Raw genomic sequence first — 17,915 nt, forward strand, 5'->3', positions numbered from 1 at the left:
TTTCGGACTTGTTTTTAGCCACAAAACATACATAGGCTATGTATTAATAAAACTGGGCTTCTTTGTTTAATTATAGGAGACAGTGCACATTAATCAACATTGACATTAATAACATCAGTGTAAATGTTCTGGGGTTAGCTCTACAGCTAATTTGCACCTGTAGTCCAGACACAACTAAAGATGACAATTGATTAAAAAGCATATTCTACATAATAAAGTTACAATGAAAATAAGAGATAAGAAACTAGAGGAAATGTAACCCTTGTCCAAGGAATCCTAAACTAACCATACAATACAATCTGACAACTATAAAACACTCCAAGCTAATCTATAAACTCATCACTTCATTAACAAGTACATATCTGAGTGGAGGGTTCATCTTTTATGATAATTGGGTGGGTTTGAGGCATGGACAGTGCTGCTTGATGTCAGTCAAATCTGGCAGCATGCTATGTTGGGAACCACTGGACTAAACTACAAAAGGTTCATTAAGTAGATCAAACTAGCTCCATCTCAACCAGCTATAAAAATGCTAAGTGATGCATCAGTCAACAATCTAAAAATTGCATATATGAACGAGAACCATTTTTTTGTTCTGCAGAACACATACTTTTGCTTTTGATACTTTAAGTAGGATTCTGATTACAGGGGTTTTTGTTGTTGTTGCATTGTTGTATTTGTTCTTTGACTTAAATAAAAGATCAGAGTTCTTCTTCCACCACTGGGGTATGGTGATAGCAATCTATTAAAGTGTTAAACAGTAAACATAGTCACTGGCATCCGGATCAGCCACATTGCAGTTCAGAATATATCAGTATTGAACAACAATAGTCTTACTTGAAATCAAACTCTATGTGTGTCTATGATGGGATCGATGTTAACTGTTTTCAACCAGATGAGGGCAGTGTATCACAGCTCTGTTGCACAGCCTTAAAGCTGTGTGTTACTCTAGCACATTCTGTAGGCCTACACTGAGGAGAAGCCAGCCTGTGGTGAATTGTGGAAACGGATCAAAAAAAAAAAAAAAAACTGCTCCGAAGCATCATCTTGAGTTATTACTGACATCAGGAAGAACAGTGATACGCCAGGTGCTGACACTTTTATATCTGCTGGCTGTTATAGACTGGATGTGGTTGCTAGTGTATTATACACTCCTTTTCTTCTCCTTATCTCTCTCTGTCTCTCTCTCTCTCCCTCACCAAGTGTTTCTGGGATATGTTAATTGTCACTTCTTCTATGCACATATGGTTTGTTGTCTTGTATTGCCTGCCAAATGACTACCAAATGTCTGCAGAAGTAGAAGCACAAATAGATTTTCAACAAATGAGTGTTTCCTACACTTTTGCAAATTGGGTTTTGTCGGTTTTAAACACATTGCTGCCTGAGTAGCAGCTCCTTTGTAAAAACCTTTTATTCCAGAATTGTTTTATGTAAGCAGATTTATGCTCATTTAGCTAACAGACAAAGTAATTGAAGGCATATTGAACTTCTCGACTTTGGTCTATGCGATGCTGCATTGATGAATAAATAATGGAACGTCCTTTCAAGTGCATCTTTGAACAGTGCTGAAGTTTTTAACCCGATGAAACCTGGAGACAGCTACCGTCTCCCGCAGACTATAAACCTCTTATTATCGCTGTCTCGGCCCTTCGCCTTTCTCTTTCAATGCTCCTACCCCCTATTTCTCTGGCATAATGCCCCCCACTGGGTCTTCTTTCATCAGGGTGAAGCATCAGTGAGACGCAGATACAAAGGTCTCTCATACACATGCGCAAATTTACATAGAAGCATGCATGTAGCAGACACTGCACTTATGCTGCTTTGAGGGCAAATTTTTGTAAATGACACACCAAACACAGCTGCGCCCTCCAAAACCCATTCATTTGTGTCTTAATGAGCACATTTGTTACATTAGGAAGTGATATATGGGACGGAAAGGGTTAAAAATTCTGATCTAATTCTGACTGCATCTATGAAAAACACCTGAACTGGGTTGCATAAGCGATGACATTGACAAGTGGCAGCCATTCAGATGAGGGGGTGAATCATATATCATTGTTACATACAGCTTGAGCTTCAACCTGGCCTCCCAATTCTCCATCCCAAATCCTATCACAGCCAAGAGTGGTGATCTCACAACTCCGAGGAGAAAGGCACTGAATGAAACTATTTGATATACGGCTCTATTCCCTCAATGTCCTCACATCATTACAGAAATATTGCCATGAAAACTCATTTATCAAAAGCATCAACTCAATGTTCTGCTCTGACATAATAAAACCATTACTTTTTTGTGAAGAGCTATTAAACTTTCTTCAAATAAATATTTGCTTATTTTCTGTCAACATGCTTTGACACATGAAAGCCTTTCCAGTGATCTAATCAAGGATATTTTTGATAATTTTGAAGATCAAGTGTTTGGATTGTTCTCATTCAGATAATACATATTTACCTTTCTGTTTATCCTGCAGAAGGATTTGGGGCCATCATGAGCAGATTGTCATCAGTAGTCTGGAAAGAAATAAAAAAAAAAGTGAGGTAGTCTGATTTGGGGATCAGACTTATAGCTCCATTACAGAACTAGGTAAAAGAGCTTTATAAATGCACTGCCTCTGCCTGGAGCTTTCTGCAATTGGATCTAAAATTGCAAAATGTGGTATTTTTCAGAAGCTCTTCTGACTGCTGATGTTTTGTGGTATTTTAGAATGTTGATGTGTTAACTTCATTAAGTTTCATAAAGTTTGAGATTGTTCTTTTTTTTTAAGATAATTTTTTGTTGGCATTTTTAGGCCTTCATTATGACAGGACAGCTTAGACATCTAAAGTAAAACCAATACACAATAGAATAGTTGAATCAAATTTAAAAAATAATTATCATGAACTAACTGTAATGTTATTATTTTCATATTAACAGTGTTATTGAAGTTACTTTTATTCAAAGGTCTGTTTTTATCATGTCACCTTTCATGACAGCGGTGTTGTCATCATCAATAACCGCCCCCCTCCCCTTTCAGCCAATCACATGGGCCCTCAGCCACCCAGCGGGCTAACCTAACGTTAGGCTTAGCTAGTCCAATTTAGCTAGCTACGACAACCAAAGAAAAATCATTCTCAAAGAGGAAGAAGTGAATTGGGGAACGAGGGAGCGGTTTTGGATAGCCTCTGTGTGTTTTGCTCTTCAGAAAGTTGTGTCTTTCTATGAGAACATATTTGGAATAAAAATGCTGCAAAGGTAAACCATGAATTGACCAGCTAGCTAACGCTAACGTTAAATAGCTAGCTAGCTGTTGCCGGCTTGCCGCTATCACTTGCTCTTCATTTAATGCTGAGTTTAAATACAAGTTCACACGTCAAGCTAATTCTGTTAGTTGGCTAGCTCGCTAGGTAACATCCGTTTATATACTGTCTATGGGTAACATGTGTAGCGTTGTTCAGCTAAATAAAAGAAAGAGGGTACTGTATTTAATTAGCTAGCTATAGCAGCATGTTGTTCCATACATAGATATATTCCATAGTTGTGGCTACATTTTGGTAACGGTTGGTGACGCTGCAAAACGGATTGGCTGAAAAGCTGTGACAACACCACTGTCATGAAAAGTGGCACGGAAAAAAAGCTATTATGATTTTTTTTTAAAGTGACATTTTTAAATAAATGATTAATAATGATATGATAATGATAATTCAATGTATACATTTCACAATAATTAATTTTCATAATAATGAATTCAGTGAGTTTTAGTAATGAATTAGATTATATCAACTAATTTCTTCGTTTATATATTTTCCTGTATTTGTAACATTATTCTTTTTAGAATGTCTTATTTATGTTTATAATATTGTACATTTAAGGTTGAACATTGCTGGCTTCATAAAAAATAGCAATTACAAACAAGAGAATAATTTCTTTGAACCTTTAAACTCTTAAATTAGCCTACAGCCTAAAGTTTGGCTTGTTGTCAGTGATAGAATTGGCTCTTGTTAATCAGGGATTACAAGACATCTTCAGGGGTAATAGTTCTTGCAGCTGAAACCCTCTTGTGTTAGATTATTTATTGATTGATTATTGTCATTTCTGTCATTCTGATTGAGGCCTACGCACTGGAGATGTATTTCCGCCAGTTATCAGTATGTGTTGTTCATTGTTTATCAATCTCAGATCCCCTTTAGCCAGTCAACCTGAGGTCTTCAAGAACCAATTCATACACTGACCATCAATGAAACCGTATCTGTGCTGTGTACAGTAAGTACCACATGTCCTTTTTTCGTATCCACGCTGAGACAAGTGAGTGGACCTTTCACCTCTATGCATTAAATAAAAAAAAAAACTGTACGATCTTAAAATAGACTGAATACAATATGTCACGAGAACCCACATTCCAATATAGAGTTAATAATAATCTATAGAATAAAAAAAAAATGAAAATACAACCTCTAACCCTTTACCTCACACCCAACCAACCAACTCTCTCTCTCTCTCTCTCTCTCTCTCTCTCTCTCTCTCTCTCTCTCTCTCTCTCTCTCTCTCTCTCTCTCTCTCTCTCTCATGTGCTTGAGCGTTGAAGTCGGAGCCGCTCCTCGGGTATTTGCCAGTGCGCACCACAGAATCTCTTCACGTCACACTGTCCGGACTGTTGCTGCGGCCGGAGCACCTGCAGGCGCGGTGGAAGGAGGGGAAGAAAAAAAAAAAGGACGAAGAAGAAGTGTGCAAGGGACATTTGAGAGCGGAGGGAGGAGAAGGGGCTGGGCCGGCGGGAGGAGCGCACCATGGCCTCAAAGGAGACCACAACGGCGGGCTTCGTTAACGTCAGCAGAGAAATCACAGGTGAGCACGAACACGAGTTTTTTCGGAGAAAGTATGTTTTAACCTCTTATTTAGAAGGGAAGAGGGGAATGGAGACGTCTTTGAGGACGCGTGGGGTTAGTTTTAAAAAAAAAATGTTTTTATCTTTCCTCAGCTGCTCTTAATCTGCTTTCCAGTGCGTTTGATTTAAAAGGAGTTATCACCGCAGGCAAGCGCAGGAAATTCCTCCCAAGGCAGAACCAGAGTTAATGGCTGTTAAAGCTTGTGAAGATTGTAATCCCATCGATGTCGGAGCGGGAGTGTTCACTTTCCGATTGATTTAGCATTAGCTAGAGATCTGCCCCTGTTTTGCCGTCAGTTAGGTTAGTGTAGTAGTAAGTGTTGCCGTGCGTGCGTCGTGGCTTTCGTGTGCATCCGTTGGGAGTTCTCATCTCTTTCTTTTCTTTCTGCGTGTGTGCGCGTGGGAGGTATTGTGCGTCTGGGAGCGCTTTATTGCGTGCAGCATGGGCATCGCGCGCGCGCACACACACACACACACACACACACACACACACACACACATGTTTAGATGATGCGTTTCTCTCACTGCTAATTATCCAGACATGGCGAGTTAAATCCTGCTGTTGACCAGCTCAACCTGGTCAAGCCCTGTCTGTCTGGCCTGGCGATAAGAGCCAGGCGGCTTTAGGCCATTAACACACCTGCCAGTGGAGGACAAGATGGGGAGGGGGGAGGTCAGGGGGTTCATGATAGGTGGGTGAGTGAGCAGATCCATCAAAGTGTCAAAAAGGCAGTGGGCATATGAGAAGGAATTGAAGTGGTGGGGCGGACTGATCCATCCTGGTTCCCCCCTCCTGCCCCTCTTATCCCTTTGGGAACAGATGCCGGGGTCACACCAGCAGGCCTTGGGGGCGCCGCGGAGTGTGTTAAAAGGTTTAAGCGATTGGGTCTTACCCAGCTTAATGTCAATAACTCTCTGTTTGTCTTCGGCTGATCCTTCCTTCGATCTGCCGGTGTGATTTATTTATTTATCTTTTTTTTTTTTCCCCACCCCACTCCATCACTGCCTCGTCCTCCCTGCGTCCGCTGCTGCTCACTCAAGTGTGGGAGCCAACTTCATGGTTGTTGCTGCATGTGGAAAGCGAGTTGGGAGATTGTGACACAATTGAGCATCGCTAAACAGCGTGACGTGCTGTATCTCCATATGGTGTGCTCATATTTAGCACGGGTGGCTCGTTTGAAATGTCGACTGTGAATATCGCACAGTTTGCACGCATATGCGTGTGTTTGCAATCTGAGGATATAGGTTGACACTAGGTTTGTGGATAGCAGGTTGTATTATGTTGGCTATTGTGGGGGAGACGTAAATGGAGAAGGCCTCCGGTGCGGTTCAGTGAGCTTCGGCAGGGCCATGTGGTGGAGTAGAGGCCCCTAAAGATTGCAGCTCTGGATCGTGCGGTCAGTTCCATTGAAATGAGCCAGGCTGCTTCTTTCTTTCTCGGAGGCTATAAATAGCCCAGTTATAAGTTTTCTTCAGCTAGAGGTGTGTGTGTGTGTGTGTGTGTGTGTGTGTGTGTGTGTGTGTGTGTGTGTGTGTGTGTGTGTGTGTGTGTGTGTGTGTGTGTGTGTGTGTGTGTGTGTGTGTGTGTGTGTGTGTGTGTGTGTGTGTGTGTGTGTGTGTGTGTGTGTGCCTGCCTGCCTGCCTGCCTGCCTGCCTCAAGTTTGTGTCTTTGTAGCTGTTTGCTTGTCTCGTGACTGTTTACCCCTGTGTGGCTGGCTTTAAAGGAATAATCCACCATTATATACCTAAACTGAAGATCAAAGACAAAACATGGGCGTCAACAGCTTTAACATGGGGATTTTACTGAGATATGGGCACATTTTCTATACATAGCTATATTCAAATACTGTATAACTCATTTGGATGGAAGATTTCAAACACAAACTCTCAGGTAACAGTCACATATTCATTTCCGTATGACCATGTCCAAAATGTGTCAAAATCAAGTCTTAATAACTTTGATGTCCAGTTTACTTTAATATCAAATATCACTGTAATCGCACAATGTACAGGTGCGTGATGAATTAAATGAACCCTTCAAAAGAAAACGCCACGTACCATAGCAAACCTCTCCAATTGGTCCCAAAATGTCCCAGGTAGAGAGTATTTGCCATAAACATAATACTTGTAAATCTTTACAGTCATTCCCCTAAAGAACCAAGCAGGCCTGCCTTGTTGCACGGTCCCCCTTTTTATTCAAAACTTGCCATTGTCAGTGTGCAGCTTGCTGATTTGAAGGTTGTGAAGCAAACGGATTTTGAGAAGGGCATCACACAGAGAGCAGAAGGTGATGGACGCTTGAGCTACACAATTATCCTGAAAATGTACTTCTTTTGAGCCACACTACCCCAGAACTAAATTCGGAGCCTAATCCCTGCGGTTGAAACACAATGAGTTCCTCAGAAGGTTCCTTGTTCCGGGGGAACGCTCCTGCCGTCGAAACTCTGCTATAGGCGCATAAATACACTGTACCACACAGAACGACTAAGAGACATCCGATACATCCACACATACATAAACACATAGCACCTACACATATAGTTAGCTGTCAATTTTATTTAGTGTTGCTATGGCAAAGGGAACAAATCTCCTACCAAAGCTTGCAGGCTTCTAGACAAATTTAATATATGTGCTGAAATGTCCGTGTGACCTTGCATATTTTGGAAAAAAACAAGAGCCCTTACAACTAGGGGTGTGTGCATTCAAGCTCTACCGATTCAAAATGGATTCATAGAATTCTAAAAATCAATTCATATTTTTTTTTCTACTGCTATGTAACTATCTATGATAGATAGATAGATAGATAGATAGATAGATAGATAGATAGATAGATAGATAGATAGATAGATACTTTATTGATCCCCAAGCAGAAATTCAAGGTCCCAGTAGCTTACAGACATCACACACATCATACACATACATCATAACAGGATGTTAAAATAACAAACAAATCCACATGAATAATATGAACAATAAAACATACTAAATAAAAAATAAACATGAATGTACTAAGGGATGTATAATATATATGTGTGTATGTATGTGTGTATATATATATATATATATATATATTTTATTATTATTATTATTATTATTATTATTATTATTTTTTTTTTTTTTTTTAATTACATGGGAAAAGTAACTACATTTCCATCCATCCATCCATCTTCGTCCGCTTATCCGGTGTCGGGTCGCGGGGGGGGTATAAACTACATTTATACCATGTAATTAATTAAAAAAATATATATATATATATTTTTTTTTTATTAATTACATGGGAAAAGTAACTACATTTACATACTATGAATCATTTTTTTAAATCGAGAATTGTTTTTGAATTAAATCGATATTGAATTGTGACATTTTCTGAATAGTGCACCCCTACTTACAACTATGATCACTGAACACACAAGTGTCAGTCGTAATCCTGATGCATTAAGTCTAGTAGTGGTTCCACTTTTTTATGTTGCCCAACACAACATATTATATTATAGGAGGTTAAATTAACACTCTGCTTCTGAGGAGAGAACTATTTATTTATTTTTATTTTTTTTAAATGTTCAAAAATATTCATGTAAGACAGTGGTTCACGTTTATGTTGTGTTTTAAACCCCCTACCGCTAGATGGCTATGCTGAGACGCACCACTAGTGGCCTTGCCTAACAGTGCCTAGCAGGGCCTGACTTTTTGCTAGAAGCTAACGTAGCTATGGCTGAACTTTGGCCTACTTTAGCATATAAAAATTAGATTTTCTGTGTACTGAATTGTTTACCTAAAGTAAACTTCTTTGACTTTTATGAACATCATGTCTTTTTTTATTTATTTTTTATTAGTTTTTCTAGAATTATACTTTAAAAAGATTCCAATATATCGCCTAATGCACAGTATCGGAATATATTGCAATATATTGAATCGTGACCCATGTATCGTAATGCGTATCGTATTGACAGATTCTTGCCAATACAAAGCCCTAATATTTTGGATATATAGTATTTTTTGTGCTCTCACACAATTAGGTCTGAAGGAGGATTTTAGTATCATACCATTCCTGTGATGTTGGTATGTAAAAGGAAACATAGAGACTCTATGTACGCGATTAGGTTATTATGGTTGGGTTGATGCTGTCCTGTCACTGTGATTTGATATTGTGGTCTTTTTCTAAACATGAATTGATTACCGTTCACTGTGATTTGTACTTGGCTAACTCTAAATGTGTATGTTGTTCACCTCCTTTGTTAATAATACCCGTTGCCTGAATATTGTAGTTTCCTGTTCGTATATATGTTTTAAGGACATCCAGTTTTAAATTTAGAGGCGCCTCTATCTAGATCTAGCTACAGAGGTTTGGTATAGCTCCCTTCTTTCTAACTGCACCCACCCAGATCTTTTTCATTTTCAAACTTGTAGTCTTCAGCCCTAACGGATGCTGCCTCAAGTGTCATCACGTATGGGGAATTATCAGACTTCGTATACCTCCCTCTGGAGCAAAAAAGGCTTTTTTCAGATATGCAGCCTGACACCTGTAAACAGACTGTGATGTGTAAAATCAGTGACGTTCCCCTTCAAGTGTCTGGGACTCCACTACAGAGATGAAAGTTTTTCTTGGTTGACAAAACAAGGGCTACTTACTTGCTGTTGACTAGGTCTGCAACTAACGAGTATTTTCATTAATTCTTGCCTAAGGAAATAGTGAAAAACACAATTTTCAAGATCCCAAAAGGATGTCTTCATGCTGCTGTTTTTATCCAATGATATTCAGTTTACTATCATTTAAGGCTAAGAAAACCAGCTAATATTTATGTGAGAAGCTGGTGCCAGTGTATTTTGCTTAAAACGTTTCTTAAATGATTAATCAACTATCAAAATAGGTGCAGATAAAAATGTCCATTCTTCTTGTCACTTTTAGGACTCATAGCATATTGGCTTAAATCAGTGGTTCCCAAACTGGGGCCGTCGCCAGCTAAATATAAATAAATAATGCATGGTTCTGCTGCACTGCCAGGTAAACGTAAACTAGAAAATGAAGTCACACCAAACAACACCACAACTACTCAAACAAAGGCAAGAAAATACGTAGCGGTTACCACAATTCATCTAAGGAGCCGACTGCCAATTTCCCAGTCGAATCGCATTGTGCCTCGATATCCCTTCGCGGGAAAACCGCTGATTGTTGCGTATCATTTCCTATCACTAAGATTGGTGCATCCCTAATGTTTCTCCACTCATTCAGTTTTTTTTCCTTTCATTTGTCACCGCTGTATATTTGAATTTATGGATTATTTCCACCTTTTACAGTGTTTCTGAGTGCATCTCAGGACAGCGCTTTTCATTCTGTTATGGGTTTACATTATGTAATTGGCTCTCCTGTTTTACCACTTATCCTCTGCTCTTCTCTCCAGAGAGCATCAAGAAGTTGCTGGACAAGCAGGCCATTAAGTTTGTGCGAGCCATCAAGCAGGACACCAGGAGCGGCAAAATGGAGGACAGGATTCTGGTGAGAGACGCCAACACACTCGCACCCATTCAGGTCACCTGAAAGAGAGCTATTCATTGTTAAAGTGAAGGTTTCTTTACGTGGGTGGTGTTGAATATGGAACAGAATGGCACTGGCTCCTTGCAGACAAAATGGAAATCAATGGAAGTTAATTGCGACAAATTGAAACCGCCATAAGAAGTCACAGATTACACATCCTGAGACGCACTACAGACGCGTTGAAAATCAGGCTTAAGACAGAAGCAGAGCAAAGTGGACATTGCCTACTGAGTCCATCCTCAGAGTTTATTAGATGTGGCAGGATGGCCTTAATGCCCCAGGCTGTGTGTGTGTGTGTGTGTGTGTGTGTGTGTGTTGTGTGTGTGTGTGTGTGTTGTGTGTGTGTGTGTGTGTGTGAGAGAAACGGGGGCATGATTTATTGGTTGTGTGAGTGCATGCCAGAGGGTGTGTGGGCAGCCTGTTCTGTGTTCAAGGAGCTTGTGCGAGCCAAGGCCACCTCTGTTATAGAGAAATTGTCAATTAGTCAGCCACGTTACTGACTGATCAGTTACTCACACACAGTTGCAATGCGACAGAGCGAGCTTAATTCCTTTCTCTGAAGACAAAAAAAAGCTGATAAGTTTACCAAACTATTAATCAGTACTTCTCTCAGTAGTCCATGTCTGCTATTATTTCTCTTCTCCGTCTCCCCCCACATCTCCATCTATCTCCATCCTTACCACACCGCCCCTCTATTTTTGTCATCTCCTCTCTTTGTTTCCTCTCTCCCTCCCTCCTTATCTGTCCATCTCAATTATTCTCCTCCCTGTCATCACCCCCCTCCTCCCCCTCCCACCACCACGGCAGTCGCCTCTCACTTTCTCTCTCTCTCTCTCTCTCTCCCTCCTCTCCCCCTTATGCCCTTCCCTCTTCCCTCCATCTTTACTCAAACCTGTAAAAGGTTATCGAGCTTCTCTTTCCATGAGAAGCAATTCAATTAGGTCTCTGCCTTACAAGAGTTTTTTACTATCCAAATGGGCCTTGGCTGCTGCTGCTGCTACTGCTCCATATTATTTCAAGGGAGGCGAGGGAGGGAGATGGATATAAGCATTCATTCCAGCTCGTTGTCAAGGTCTCCCCCCTCTAAAAATCTTTTCCCTCTAATGGATACATCGGTTTGGATATTTGAAGGGTGAACAGATGAGCGAGTTTGTAAATAGTTTGTTTCAGTCTCTGGGTATTGTGCACATAATATTCACTTATGTGTCAAAATGTCATACGTGATAGTTAGACAAAGTGGACTATTTTAGGATTGCTTTCTAATGCGGAGATTAAACTTGGTCTTGAAAATTAATTTTCTAAGCCTAAAGGCTCAGACGAGGCCTTCTTTTACCTTCGTCCTCTCTTTCATGGGCATCCTTTCTTCGCAGGTGAAGTAGATTTAACAGGATCATCTGCTTTCAGCTTCATTCCTCTGGTTTAGTTTGTGGAGGTTTACAACATTCGTTTATATTGACTATACAAGTCTTTTTCCTACATCTTGCTCTTTCTTTTTGCCTCCTTTTCCCTCGGGAGACTGCTGGTATGTAGCTGTCTGTGCGTGTTGACTGTACCAGCCCTCATACTGCCACAAACACATACACGCATACACACAGCCACACACCCTCCACCCATCTCAGACAGACACAGGGAGGGCTCAGCGTGACATCCAAGCGGCACCCAGGGCAATGCATTGGGGAGCATCAACATTCATGTTTCCATCACGGGCCGCACGCACGCACACACACACACACACACACACACACACACACACACACACACACACACACACACGCACGCACGCACGCACACGCACACACACACACACACACACACACACACACACACACACGCCCACGCACGCGCGCGCGCACACACACACACACACACACACACACACACACACACACACACACACACACACATGCTCACACATGCACGTGTACAGTTTGACATGTGCAGGATGCATCTATGCAGACACACATGGTTCAGTGCATCAAAAGTTGCCTGCATACACACTCTTACGGCCATTATTAGATCACCCTATTTGAAGATTAGGGGCAACTCAGAAAACAAAGCATCTTCAAAGGCAGAGACGCAGGGAGGGAGGTTGGGGGCGGGGGGGGGGGGGTTGTGTTGGAAGAGAAGGGGAGGGGCATACCACAAGAGCAAAGGGAATAGAGGGGGAAGGAAATATCTGATGTGTTGTGATGCCCCAGTTGCCTATTTGGCTCTTCCGCCACTTATTTACCCCGATCGGTCGCTTCGTTTTATCCTCTGTTGACTCTGCGGTTCCAATGCTCCCACCTAATAATGGGCCTATTACTGGCTGAGACTGCCACTGTTTGATAGTCCTGAGCACACTCAGGCACTTCAGACGCTTATTTCCACTTAAGTTACGCGGAGGTCCGACTTATGAGACTGTGGTAGGACCGGGGTTTAAGGTCGAGTTAGTGGTGCAGCATTTAAAGACTTGGTTGTGGTTGCATGCTGCATTGGCTGTGTCTGTTTTGGGATGTTCACAGCACGGCTGTTATTTAGAAAGTTGGGTGGAAGTAATTTATAATAATGAGTTATGGACGCAACAAATAAAACATTAAATAATCTAAAATAACATTTGGGATGATGGATGCTTTTCTACAAACCACCACAAACTTGTTTTCCTATAAGTATTTTCCTTACACCTAAATCTCGAATGCACCTTTAGGACAGAAGTGTCAACGCCCCCAGTTAGCAGAGTAAGGTTTGTTAATGTCCACAAGTGTTATTATGATTAACTGCTGTTTTGTTGAATTATTGTTACCAGTATTTTCAGTATCCCCTTGTATTCGCTTGTATTACTGACTGGATTTTAATGGCCACCTGAAAAGTTCTGATTCTAAAAACTGCAGCGCACATTTGGAACATTTTTCAGCAAGACATTGCAGCTCAAAATGTGCTCTACCAAATGGGTAACAGGGCTATTAAAGGGTTTTGCTTTCTGTTCTTTTTTAGAATTTGCTAGTTCTCTCTACTCTGTACATTGCATGGAAAACTGATCCCTCTTGTGTTGCTTATTTATGTTCTTATCTGAATTTAGAGTGACAGACCGTGTAGGCCACCTTGGAAAAACTTGTGTTTGTGTGCTAAATACTATAAATAAAATCAATTAGACTTTAAATTTGTTGCAGTTGGCAGGCTATACCATTGCCAAATGTGAATGCATGTACTGGCTATTTGAGCGTTTTGGGAGTAAATCAATACAAGTAAATTAAAGTAGTAGCATAGAAATCTAGACGCACCCTAGCGGCAGCAAATGTAATTTGCAGCCAGGTTCGTCTAGCAACTCTCCGTTGGCTTGCGAGCTGGAAAAACCAAACTCTGGTCAGGCCAATCACATCGTGTATAGAGCCGGTGGGCGGGCTTAACATAATGACGGCAGAGTTGTGATGGTTACACGTGAATTCCCTGTTACTTGAAAACAAAGAAGATGGCTGCTGCTGCTGCTTTCGAATCGGCTTTGGCCGAAGACTTGGAGTTGAGCTTTTCTTTGAGAAAAGAACAAGGAACGGCACTGAAGTCATTCTTAAAAAAGGAAGATGTGTTCGGAGTTTTGCCGACTGGATACCATCCATCCATCCATCCATCTTCGTCCGCTTATCCGGTGTCGGGTCGCGGGGGGAGCAGCTCCAGCAGGGGACCCCAAACTTCCCTTTCCCGAGCAACATTAACCAGCTCCGACTGGGGGATCCCGAGGCGTTCCCAGGCCAGGTTGGAGATATAATCCCTCCACCTAGTCCTGGGTCTTCCCCGAGGCCTCCTCCCAGCTGGACGTGCCTGGAACACCTCCCTAGGGAGGCGCCCAGGGGGCATCCTTACCAGATGCCCGAACCACCTCAACTGGCTCCTTTCGACGCAAAGGAGCAGCGGCTCTACTCCGAGCTCCTCACGGATGACTGAGCTTCTCACCCTATCTCTAAGGGAGACGCCAGCCACCCTCCTGAGGAAACCCATTTCGCCGCTTGTACCCTGGATCTCGTTCTTTCGGTCATGACCCAGCCTTCATGACCATAGGTGAGGGTAGGAACGAAAACTGACCGGTAGATCGAGAGCTTTGCCTTCTGGCTCAGCTCTCTTTTCGTCACAACGGTGCGATAGATTGAATGCAATACCGCACCCGCTGCGCCGATTCTCCGACCAATCTCCCGCTCCATTGTCCCCTCACTCGCGAACAAAACCCCAAGGTACTTGAACTCCTTCACTTGGGGTAAGGACTCATTCCCTACCTGGAGAAGGCATTCCATCGGTTTCCTGCTGAGAACCATGGCCTCCGATTTAGAGGTGCTGATCCTCATCCCAACCGCTTGACACTCGGTTGCGAACCGATCCAACTGGATACCGCAAAAGTTTAATCTATCCATCATGACTTTGGAAGGAGCTCCTTAATGTTTGAAAAATAACCCAGATGATGTTGTCATGGTTATCTTGGCTTGAAGACTTCAGAGTTAATGGCAAGCTACTTTACAAACGGAGGCGTAGAGTTTTACCAGGCAGAGATGGTCTAATGAAGGGACACTATTGGTTGCATTATGGGAAATGTAGGAGCTTTACCCATACTATGGACTAAAAGTCACACATGGTATGACGTGATTTGTAGGTGTTTTCTGATTTGTTTTTTGTACTTATAAATATTTGTAGACGGATGTAATAGACCGAAATGTAAAGTTCCATAGGAATGCGCAGTTATCAAATTTTCATGGACAAAAATCCCAATCACAAAATAGCCCAGATTTCCAAAGCCCCTTTTTTGTTCTTTTTGTTTTGACATTTATGACCTAACTCTATACAATGGGAGATTTGGGGAGGGAACATGTTTTTTGACTCTCAAGGTTCCAGTCCAGATTTAAACCCAGGATTTGTGTATAACCTAAGTCTGCAGGACAGTAGATGATGGCAGTAGATGACTGAACAAAAGTTAAACACGCTTTTGAACTAACTTGTTTTTTTAAGCTACAAAACTCAAGTCCGCTTGAATTACATGATCAACTTGGACATTTCTAAATGGCGAAACTGGGCCTTAATTTTAGCTCCGAGACTCCAGCTGTGCTTTGGACTGTGAAAGAAAGCTGGGTTAAAAGCAGTAAATGGCAGTGTAATGGCAAACCTTACCACTGCATCATCCACGATTTTTCTTTTCATGGCTTTTCCCTGCGTGATGCTCAGCGAGGAGTCATTTTCTCTGCAAGTGTCTGGGATTTACCATCTGACTGCATGGCAAGTGCTCTGTGCTGTAATTAGGACTGTGCTTTCTTTTGATTATCATAACACATGTCTGTAGCCTATGGCGGAGAGGCTATGAAGTGTGACTGCTGACCTTCTCTCTTCCCCCATGAGGGGAGAGAGAGAGAGAGAGAGAGAGAGAGAGAGAGAGAGAGAGAGAGAGAGAGAGAGAGAGAGAGAGAGAGAGAGAGAGAGAGAATAAAAGTATATATTGTCATGTCTGAGAGGCATCTCAAAGTATCTTTGCCTCTTTTATCTCTCCATCCTATTCATTTTCTTTCTCCTTTGCTACCTCTCTCGCATTGTTCTGATCCTCCTGTATCCACCCCTCCTCTTTCTCCCTCTCTTCTTCACTCATCCATTTGGCCTCTCCCACACTGCTTGTCTCGATTTCATCCCAGTTTTTCACATTCACCCAATCCTGGCCACTCTCCAGCCCCTACTTCTCCTCTTATAATCTCCCCTCTTACTCCTAACTATAGCACAACCTCACAACCCCTTCCCATTATCTGTCTCCTTTTCCCCATTTTATTATTTTATTATTTTAAGAGGTCCTTTGGGTTTCAGAGTGCTCTACTTGCCATCTCTTTGATTTAGACACATTTGACTGGTTGGTTTTTATGAGAGAATCTGGAACAAGATTTTGATGTTTTTGAGCTTTGCATTTCTTTCCTCTCATTTGGCTTCATCTCTCTCTCTCTCTTTCAACCACTCTAAAGTCCACTTATGTAGCAGGACCTGGGGCATCTGTGCTTTCAAACCCCCTGTAAGCTGACAGATTGACTGATGGCAGGGTTGTGTTCTTGTGATGCTGAGTTCACTTGAGTGATGGTAGGAGAGAGAGAGATGGAGAGAGAGAGAGAGAGAGAGATGGAGAGAGAGAGTCAGTCCAAAGCCAGCTTAGCAAGCTATTGTGCATCATTATAAGTGCATGAGAGTCCAAACGGGGTGTGTGTGTGCGTGCTGCACTAGCATGCCGGACTTATGCAAATGTTTGTATCGGAATGTGTGTGTGTGTGTGTGTGTGTGTGTGTGTGTGTTAGGGTGGGTGGCTGTGTGTGTTTTCAAAATGCCCTTGTGGCCGAGCCAGAAATACCGCAGGCGGCCAAATCTGGCACTGATCCTCAGCTTGTTCCCTCAGAGGCAGCGCTGCATGCAACACACACACACGACCCAGAGACACACTTTGATTTGCACCATCTCGTTTGAAGTGCAAGACCCAGAGCCTGACAGCTTATGATTAATATAAGCCCCCGCCCTCTCAGCTGCGTAGTGTGCATGCAAACACACACATCCAGAAAGAAATAGTTGTTTTTTTTTTCATGCACGTACTGTACAACACACTCCCACCCTGCCCTCGCAGTCTGCTTCAGGGGGCGGCCGGCTGGCTCTTTGAACTAGAACTTCTGACACTGTGCCGTCACAGTAAGGGCACTTAGCAACCCCCCCCCCCCCCCTATCATCTCCTTCTCTCTCGCTACTTCCTCATCACTTTCTGAGATTGTCACCTGACCAGGTCAAAAAAGTTGACCTTCTCATCTTAGACGATTGCCTGGGTGGGAAATTAATCTTTGAGGGGCTTTCGGGATGTTCGATTTATCGTCGGAGGAGAAGGTTGCCAGAATCTCACATGGGAGGAAAAACAATTTGGTTGTGGCTAGTAGAGCTTGACTTTAGCTCTGGATATATGCGCTAATTATGAGAGTTCACGTGCACCTGCTATGTAAAAGCAACGCTATTGGATTGACATTTGAAGTTCACCAAATTCTAACCAATAAATATCAATAAAGAGACCCATGCACATACACGCCCACTTGTTACTGTATAAACTTCAGTAGCTCATATATCAATTTTGTCTGAAGGAATGGCTCTGTGCGTAGGGAGTGTGTGTGGTCGAGCGAGAGAGAGAGACAGTGGATGCGCTCAGGGCAGACAGGTGAACAAGTGTCAGGTGTTGGCGATCGTAGCGGAGGAGAAAAAACAGTGAAGTCGGCAGACAATTCCATCACTTTCATATTCTTGTAAAATATTAATTTCTTAGCTTTTAAAATCTGATAATCCACACAAATCTGTGTTTAATGTATAAAATCCTCCATGACACCGCTGCTCCTCCACTAAAATAATTCATATCTTTGGGCTCCGAAATAACGGCTCGAGCAACTAGATCTACAGTGCGAGGTGAATGCAGGATCCCTAAACGCAGGACAACATTTGGAATAAATGCTTTTTCTTGTGTGGCCGCTCGTCAGTGGAATTTGTTGCCTACAGAGCTGATAAGAAGC

General features: G+C 42.2%; 1 protein-coding gene across 1 annotated transcript in view; it reads left to right on the plus strand.

Annotated features, from left to right (window-relative positions):
• The first annotated feature begins 3,019 nt into the window (after positions 1–3,019).
• Positions 3,020–17,915, plus strand: part of LOC114566000 (capping protein, Arp2/3 and myosin-I linker protein 3-like) — a 31,516-nt gene continuing 16,620 nt past the window's right edge. The window contains exons 1-4 of the mRNA XM_028594339.1: positions 3,020–3,232; positions 4,157–4,240; positions 4,555–4,822; positions 10,262–10,356. Coding sequence (XP_028450140.1) covers positions 4,765–4,822; positions 10,262–10,356 — 153 coding nt within the window. The 5' untranslated portion in view covers positions 3,020–3,232; positions 4,157–4,240; positions 4,555–4,764. The remainder of the gene's footprint in view (positions 3,233–4,156; positions 4,241–4,554; positions 4,823–10,261; positions 10,357–17,915) is intronic.

This window comes from Perca flavescens, chromosome 12 (genome assembly GCF_004354835.1).
Source record: "Perca flavescens isolate YP-PL-M2 chromosome 12, PFLA_1.0, whole genome shotgun sequence".
Taxonomy (NCBI): Eukaryota; Metazoa; Chordata; class Actinopteri; order Perciformes; family Percidae; genus Perca; species Perca flavescens.